Source organism: Leuciscus leuciscus (genome assembly GCF_965113295.1).
Source record: "Leuciscus leuciscus genome assembly, chromosome: 3".
In the NCBI taxonomy this organism is placed as follows: domain Eukaryota; kingdom Metazoa; phylum Chordata; class Actinopteri; order Cypriniformes; family Leuciscidae; genus Leuciscus; species Leuciscus leuciscus.
In genome coordinates, this window is record NC_138727.1 from 14,353,383 (window position 1) to 14,362,689 (window position 9,307).

General features: G+C 36.3%; 1 protein-coding gene across 1 annotated transcript; it reads right to left on the minus strand.

Moving 5' to 3' along the window:
* Positions 1-957: 957 nt before the first annotated feature.
* frg1 (FSHD region gene 1) lies at positions 958-8,175 on the minus strand. Its single transcript, XM_082165889.1, has 9 exons — positions 7,997-8,175; positions 7,762-7,826; positions 7,476-7,598; positions 3,589-3,646; positions 3,281-3,395; positions 3,079-3,183; positions 2,791-2,882; positions 2,180-2,290; positions 958-1,968 (listed from the first exon to the last, which is right to left on the minus strand). Exons 1-9 carry the CDS (start codon positions 8,056-8,058, stop codon positions 1,932-1,934), a joined length of 768 nt encoding a protein of 255 aa, XP_082022015.1. The 5' UTR covers positions 8,059-8,175; the 3' UTR covers positions 958-1,931.
* Positions 8,176-9,307: the final 1,132 nt, after the last annotated feature.

A 9,307-nucleotide genomic window follows, 5' to 3' on the forward strand; every position in this document is an offset into this window, starting at 1 on the left:
CAAGCACTTGTAGCACAAGACTGTCCCATATCATTTATTATTATTATTAATTAGGTAATGAGAAACAATAACCGCAGAACAAAGCATTTTACCTCTCCCGAAACAAACAGGAGAGGTAACGAATGTTTTGCGACATCTAACGGTTGTAGATGGAAGTGCAACAACAAGCAGTGTGTGTGTGTGTGTGTGTGTGTGTGTGTGTGTGTGTGCGTGTGCGTGTGCGTGTGCGTGTGCGTGTGTGTGTGTAAACCAAATGTCCCAATTTTTTTGGTCCCCATAAGAAAACCAGCTTAGAAATACTAAGTGATGATTTTGAAAATGTAAAAACGCAAAGCATTCTGTGATGGATAGGTTTAGTGTTTGGGGATAGAATATAAAGTTTGTACAGTATAAAAATCATTATGTCCATGGAAAGTGCCCAGAAAACATGAAAACACAACATGTGTGTGTGGATAAATTAAATTTTTACTGTATATTTATATGTTTCATATTATTTCAAATGTAACTGCAATGACCTTGCAGTGGAAGTAAAAAAAACTAAATACCATTTTATGTGTAAATCTTAAAGACTACAAAAATCTTTCCAAATCAATATTCAGTGAACGGACAGCACAGTTACTGCACAGGATGAATTACATCTTCAAATGTGGCTCAACAATAATAATATTCTCATTTAGGCCATACAAAATCACACCATATCAACACTGACGACTTCAGTCAGAAACATTCTAAGAATAGTTTTCTATGATGTTTACCATGTTTTTAAAGATTTTTTTCATTCTATGTACTGTGAAAATTTTATTAAAATAAGAATGTGATTAAACATAGATTTTTTAGTTTACAATCCATTTAATTTGGGAAATGTATCACATTTACAGTTCGACATTACACAAATGACAACATCTCTAATATTATTACAGTTTTTTCCAACTGTTCACACACGTTTTCAAAACTGTGTCCTTTTTTCAAAACTCTACACACAATTCCCCAAACTGCACACACAAAATGCCTCACATCTCCTTCAAAATGTAACACTGCATTCAAAATGCCATAAACACAAGTCAGAATGAAGCATTTGCATCAAATGGCAAACACTTCTTTCATAATAGTACATTTTTGGATATACCATGTAAACACTGCTGTTCTAAATCTAAAGCTCTTTGGTCTTTCATAGGCTTATATCTACATTTCAATACAATGTTCTACAGTGAAAGTAATCTGATGTAACAAGTACACTTTAAACACCAATGCAATGTAGAAACAGAAAATATGTATTAGGCCTAACATTATTGTTGTTTACAGTAGCATACAACAAAACCATAAACATATGTACTATAAACCAAAAGTATATTCTTTAGAATACAGTAAAGAACACAATTGTGTGTATGTGTGTGTGTGTGGGGTCACGGGGGGTCCCAGGAATCCATTGTTCAAAACAGATCATCTGACCTTTGACCTGTTCAGGCCTATACTACAGTAAAGCAGTGATTGGTTAGTGATCAGTTAAGCAATTCGTGTTTGCACATATGAGAAGTGTGTGTGTGACCTGGTGAATAAGTGTAGCATTTTGATTAGTTGTGTTTGGAAAAGGAAAGCAAGTCACTTCCTGTTAGATTTGTGTGTTTTAGGTAGAGAATTGTGTTTAGTGTTTTGAAAAAAGTGTTTAATGCAATTGAAAAGGCTGAGAAATAGCTTATGGTTTTGGAGATTTGGTATGTAGTTTTGCACTTTGAGTGAGAGGTTTCAAAAATCGTATGACATGAAAAGATTTTGTGTGTAAGCAGTTGGAAAAAACTGTAACTGTAGTCTATTAAAAAAAAGTGGGAGGGGGCATTTTCTTGTGAACAGTGAATAGTTTATTTTAAAAAAAATGGCAGAGATTTCATGACAATGTAAAATTAAAACATAAAAAAAAACAGTGTATCCTGGTTTCACTTGCAGTATCTGTCAGCCTTCATCTTTGCTCTCCTAAAAAAAGAAAAAAAACATTTGAATAATGTAGTAATGTTAGCATATTCACAATGTTTCACACACCATCTTCTATAATAAATCATCCAATGGGGTATATCAACATGCCAACTTTTCTTCCGTCTAAGGATGAGCTAAATTAGCCGGCTACATTCATTTATTATTCAGTATGAGGTTTCTCCTCCAGAAGCAGTAAAGTCAGAGGTCTTACCTGTCCAGCAGTGCCTCGTGGAATTTTCCATCTGTTCTGGCTACTTTCAGAGAACCGCTGTCTTCCTCATTCACCCTCAGCTTCCGATCCTGAAAACTCTGGAACTTCTTCCTGTAGGCAAACATTCACATAAACATTTATTTTACTGAATGCTCAATAAACAGCACAGCTTCTGAATTTGACTGAACTGAAGGTAAAAAATATGCAAATCACAATCATGAACTTTGAGCTGATGTCTGATTTTCATACAAATAATTGCGATTAATGCTGTTTTATTCATGTCACTTACAGTGTAAGTTATTTTTTTTTGTTTTATTTTTTTTGGAATTGTATAAAATATGATTATAAAATTATATTAAAAAAGGCCCATGTGATTTACTTTGATGCTGTGAAAATGAAAATGTATACAATTAATATATTACAACATATTAAATACAATGCAGTCTGATTAAACCAACAAACCTTTTTTATATTCTTTGGCAAAATGTGGTTGAAATTTAAACTGCCCAATTATTACGGTTGCCTCAAATAATTGTGATTAGATAGAATAACCACGATTAGACAATCAATCAATAATCGTGACAGGCCTAGTAATAAAAGCAAGGACTCACACGTAGTTGATCTCACAGTTCTTGACATTACCCCTGTCTTCATCAGCAATATCGTCTTTACTCTTCACCTCTCTTTCTATGGATGAACGGATCTGTAGAGGACAGATAAGCATTACAAATAATGTTAATATTTATTCCAGGAAAAAAGTCAAGTGTAATTTAAAAGCAATATTCTTGTGTTCAGATAAAACACATTGTCTGTGAATCATTCCGTCCTTCAGACAACAACAATAAAAAAATCCCTTAAGCAATTCATCTTGGTGTTGACTGAGTTCAGGAGAGATTCACCTTGATCATCTCCTCATCTCCAGCTGTCTTGTTTTTGGCCACTATGTCTCCGTTCTCACTGTACGAGATGAAACAACTGTTTGCAGCAAGCAAGGCCATTTTACGCTGCGGAAAACAACAAACATAAACGAAATGGTAAAAGCTGAATTCGAAATACCAACATTGTGACTGGTGAATTGATTTGACTGCCAGATTCACTCACATCCTGAAACACTGGTTCCCACTGTTCTCTGGAGCCGATGGCATCTGATCGACCAATAACAACACCATCTGAGCTTATACCTAAATACTTCCCATAGCCTGACTTCAGCGCTATCCTAGAAACCAGCAAAACAGACGAGAAAAGTTAGTCACATGATCGATTCAAAAAGTATCTACAGAATAATACATGGCACCTATTATTAAACATTTTAAGGTGCTGTTAGTAATTGCAGAATTTATTTATTTTTTTACTTCATGCACCCATCCCTACTCAGAACACCTAGTTATGGATATGGATATGATCTTTACCTGGAGTCTGAGAGTCTGATGGCAGTGAACTGTTCAGGAGGATCTGGACCTTCATCCTCTGTGAACATAAGACATATTTTTTAAACTTGTGTACACTACCATTCAAAAGTTTGGAGTCATTTATTTGATCAAAAACATAGAAAAAGTAATATAGTGAAATATTACAATTATTATTACAAATAAACGTCTATACTGGTAAGCGAAAACTAAAAAAAAAAAATTTGTGGAAAATTAATGTTCTTTTCAGGATTCTTTATGAATAGAAAGTTAAAACTACAGCATACCTTTTGTAACATTATGCATGTCTTTACTGTCAATTTTGACCTATTTAAATGCATCCTTGCTGAATAAAAGTATTAATTTCCTTTTCAAACTCAAAAAGACTTGCTAAAAAACATCAAATTCAGAGAACAAAGAAAGGCCTTGTAACCATAAACTACTTGACAATAATTTATTATACCTATTGAGTCTTGCAGCATTTTAACAGTTATTTTTCTTCAACCATGAATGCCTGAACAAAAGAGCAAACCTGAAAGCTGATATTATATTCCACCTGCTGTGAACTCATGAATTATCTAATATATTGAATACTGCAAGAGCACTCCAGTGATATGCTCAAAAAGTTACAGAATAGTGTGAGTGTGTGAGTGTGTGAGTGTGTGTGTGTGTGTGTGTGTGTGTGTGTGTGTGTGTGTGTGTGTGTGTGTGTGTGTGTGTGTGTGTGTGTGTGTGTGTGTGTGTATCTACCACATCTCTGGCCTGGAGAGGTGTGGTAATCATACAGATGCATTGGTCATGAAGTGGGTATCAACAACAGTTAAAGTCATTATTTTCCTAATTTCAGGTCTCAACAACTAAATTAAATTGATTTTGGAGACCATGCACAAATTAAATGGTGCTTCCAGAGTGATGTAGAGACTGATCCTTACAGCCAACGGTCAGTGAAAAGCAGAAAATGAAGCTGGAAAGAAAACAATCGTAAACAACTCCTTCTGGTGACTGAACTATGAAATTGCTCGGTGCTTTGTATGAATGGCTGCGGTAATAGCAACTGACGATCCCTAACATTATTCAGGTTTTTAAATCCCTCCATACTGAGAGCAACAGAGAAACAGCAGCACCTAGCCATCTCTACTTTTGAGACTTATTTGTTCCGCACTATTAGAGGGACCTTTCCAATTTAAAAGGCAATATAAAAGCCGCATGGCAGAAAAAAAAAAATAGAGTGCAGTATAATTGCACAGAAAGAATTGCTTGTTGCCTGAAAGTACTGCAAATATATCTTGTAAAGTGCATTTTTAAAAACATAGACCTTAAGAAATAAATATTTCAGGTTCTAGTTTATGTCAAACAATATTTTCTCCTTTCAAATCTCACCACTACATTGATGCACTTGTGCATCATATTTGAAGGTAGGGAAGGCAGTTTGGAGAGGCTAGTAATAGCAAGCTAGCTTTGAAAGCAAAAGATCCCACCTTCCCTTCAGAGCGTCTCCAAACCCACACCTCCTTCAAAACACATGAACGCACACAACCAGAGCAGAGTCTGCAAAGCGTCACGAGACGGTGTTGATTAAATTACCTCATGTCTCAAAGCACATAACATTACAATAATAATGAATGTAAACACCTTAAAGAGATCTGACTTGAACCTCCTGACTGCTGCAGATTCATTTTGGCGTTGATAGTGTTGCCATAAAAATGCATAATTCTGAGTCTGAGGACATGAACAGCTCAGAGTAGAACGTCACAGGTTGCCATCTCTTAATTACGGTTATTATGACAAGGCATGAATGCAGCATAAGCTTGTTGTTTTGGTTCAGCTGTTTTTTTGCAGTGCTCTAGGTCTGTCTGTCTACAGCTCTGCATAGCCTCACAGAACGCACTGAAGACGTGTGATGTCTGCGTGGAGGTATGGATAGGTTGACAGTCAGGTAGGACATCCTATCAATGCATTCGGACCGAATGCAATGATTGGACGAAAAAAATGTTGGCCCAGAGACTTCCACAGAAGATATACTGTATGTAATTTGATATGATATTATCAATGATATATATATATATATATATTTTTTTTTTAATAGGTTCCATGAGGTTCACTTATATTAGTCAATGTTTTTTGCACAAAATAAGTCATTTGTAAAAGATTATTACTATCTTCCCTAATGTTGACCCTCTGTCTGAAATGCTCCACTTTAGTGCTGCGGCTGCCGGCTACTTTAAGTCTTGCCAGTAAACAGCAATGAGTTAAAATGATATGATGGACTGTAACTTTGTAGAGGAAAAAATACAAATACACATGTAACAAAGGTGTTTCTGATGTCACTGAAGTTCTCCAGATACAGATTTTGACTGTGGACATTCTTTGTAACCCAAACTCGCTACTAATTTGCTCAACTAGCCTATAACTTTTTACAGTCATCAAGACATCAAAATGGACAATTCTTTTCTTTCTTTTTTTTATGGAATATTACCAAACAACAACATGAGTCAAATCAGTTCTCGATGAACAAAATCAAATCCCGTCCTACTTTTTTCTTGTTCGAGAAGCTGTTTCACTTGGATACTCATCACAATAGGGAAGAAAACACTATCATATCATAACATTTTTCATGTCGACTTTAAGAAAAATTACGTTAAGTACTCTTAAAGGCCCTTTCACACTGGACGCGATTTTGACGCACGAATCATTCGCGCGATGGTTTTATTTTTCGATCAGCTGTTTGTGTAATGAGTGCTTCCACACCGAACGCGAATGCGCAGCGGCGAAAAAACGACTTTTATTTTATTCGCTTCGATGTCGATTTTTTTTAACTTTTGCGGCGACAGAATAGGCTTCAGCCAATCACATACTACAAGGACAACGATTTGAAAGACAATGTGTGGCGTAGCATTGCCAACCAACTCGGTTATCTTGACTGTGAGTTTGTTGTGTGATAGTTTTAGTCATATAGTCCTGTGCTGTGTAGGCTAGCAGGCCAAACTACATTTGGGATAGAAAGCACTATTATCGTCAAAGATAGAGACAGAGACCGTGTTTACTTTGAACACGTAACAAAATGTAGTGAGACTATTTAGGGCTGCTTTTAGTATATACATTTTGTGTGATATCTACAGTTTCTAGTCAAATGATTTTTAACTTACTTACTTCGTGTGTTACATGTAATGTGTAGTTACATTACAAAACGCACTGTGTTTAGTTGAAGACGCAAAAAAAAAAAAAAAAAAAAAAACTGTGCACATACTCCCCTTCAGACTCTCTGTTCTGTAAGATTGGGTGCACCCAAAACCTTCTTTTCTGTCTTTTAAATAAAATGAAAAGCTCGTCTTCACTGGATGCTATGACTATGACTGGATGATGATGATGATGAAGTGTCCATTTTTTCTCAGCTGTCGGCGCGATTCGCGCGAAAGTTTTGGAATGTTGAAGCTCTCTGAACGTCACAGACGTCGCAAATTCGCGTCGCGGCTGATGTGAATGGTTTTGATGCGAACTATTCGCACACGAACTATTCGCTTTTTCGTTTCGCTTTTTCGTTACGCATCCGGTGTGAAAGGGCCTTAAGAGTAAGAAATATGATTTATACACGTGTACAATAATTTCTTAAATTATGTTTTATGATTTTGTGTCCAAAATCAAAATGGTTTTAATTATTTTGTATTCCAGTGTGTCATTTATTTTTATTTTTTTACACTTTGGTATTTCTACCTGTGTGTTTTTATTGTGTAAAACTCTTTAAGAAGCTGATTTAAAGGTGCTAAATAAAATAAAGAGTATTATTAATAAAATAATACACAAAACAGGATCTGAAAGTTTTAAATAGCAAAACTGAGCTGCCTTGCAACTGCAACATTTCAGGAGTAGAATGAAGCAGACAGAATCAGCACCTTTATGTGGAGCTCCTACAGTGAAGAGTCCAGTGTCCAGTGCATGGATGTAGGAGTTGCTGTGCATCTCTATGGCCACTGAGCCTGTGATCTCACCGAAACTCTTCACTGTCCACCATCCTCCTGATGAGACACATTCAGAAACACGCATTACACAAAGATAAAGCTATGAGGCAGATCATACAGCATTTACAAAGACAGAAACTGCACTAGTCAAATTCTATCTAACGTTATCCCTCAATACTATGATAATTTTCAACTCAATAGGCAAAGTGACAACACATACCCACAACATCCAGCTTGTCGTCTTCATCTTCTCTTTTTCTCTTCTTGTCCTTCTTTTTCTTCTTTCTGCACAGTACGGAAGTCGCAGGTCATTTAACGTTACATTAGCGGGAATAATTGTGATATTTAACATAAACTCATTTACAGCAAAGCTATTTACATTAATTAGAGCAATAACTGTAACTTATATAGAATCGATACATTTTCATGAACGCAACACAGAAAGAAAGCCTTACTTCTTATCGTTTAACCCTTTTAGCACCAGTTTGGTAGACTTTACGTGTGAGTACTCTGTCATGATCACACACGATTTAGGCAGTTTCTGTGGGATGATATCATATGTTGTTATTCACGCCAGCAAAGAGTTTTCCAACAGATCTGCGTGTATACGGTGGCCGAGAGGACCGCACTAAAGACGCGGCTGGAGGAAAGTGCGACACCAAACGGTCGGAGAACTCACTGCATACTGTTGCAGTGATGACGTATTTTTGTAGGCTAACTCGAAAGTTAGCATCAACCCTAGAAAAAATATGATTTAACCTTCTTTTCTTTTCTTTTCTTTTCTTTTCTTTTCTTTTCTTTTCTTTTCTTTTCTTTTCTTTTCTTTTCTTTTCTATAGAGTAATTGTATATTTGTAACATTACACAAATCCAGTTTATTTATTTATTTATTTAATGTTGTTGTTATTGTTCAGTGAAAGAGATACAACCACACTTCACTTCCCTGATCATGTAAAAATAAACAAATAAAATAAATAAAAATAAAATAGCATCAACCATAGACAAATTACCCATTGGCTTTTCTTCTTCATCTTTTTTTCAAGACAATAAGCTTGTGTGTGTGTGTGTGTGTGTGTGTGTGTGTGTGTGTGTGTGTGTGCGTGCGTGCGTGCGTGTGTGTGTGTGTGTGTGTGTGTGTCTGTGTGTGTGTCACGCTGTTGCTCCTACCATGGTTTTAAATCACAGGGTGTGTCGGAAAGGATAGGTTATTGCCATATTATTTATCAGACTGAAGAAAGAGAAAGAGAGGGGGGTTGGGTGGCAGTGTGTCTCCAAGCCTTTTTCTCTCCAGACACAGCGTCTACCACGAGTGAGCCACCATTTAAACCAAAATAGCTCTGAACATGGCAAAGCCCTCTTATTTAAAACCTCAGCAGACCACTGTAACAATGAAACACTGGAGTACACACACACACACACACAATATGGCCTCGCTACTGTGTAATTAATTTCAATACATCCTTTTAAAGTTCTATTAAATCAGTCAATTCAAATCAGTTACACAGGAACGGTACACTGAGGATCAACCTTCTGCTAATGATGATAATCATTAAAGGGTGGCCTGTTGAGGAACTGGTCAGAGCATGCAATAAATCAGAGTGCGACACTGGCAGGAAGTACAATAAACAAGACAGCAGCATTCTGGGCAAACTTTAAATGCAAACAGGTGAATGAGCCGACTTGGAGTAACAGCAAAGAGAACTTGTTTGTGGTAGAATAGGCATTAAAACAACCTTGATTGATTCCAGATATGCCAGACATACACTG

What these genes read in the sequence shown, in the direction of transcription:
- frg1 (XM_082165889.1), bottom strand. Translation starts at nt 8,058, where the DNA reads ATGACAGAGTACTCACACGTAAAGTCTACCAAACTGGTGCTAAAAGGG. An exon ending in AAAGGGTTAAACGATAAGAA is followed by an intron (nt 7,827 to 7,996) that starts GTAAGGCTTTCT and finishes CGTACTGTGCAG; the next exon opens with AAAGAAGAAAAAGAAGGACA. An exon ending in GGGAACCAGTGTTTCAGGAT is followed by an intron (nt 3,184 to 3,280) that starts GTGAGTGAATCT and finishes TGTTTTCCGCAG; the next exon opens with CGTAAAATGGCCTTGCTTGC.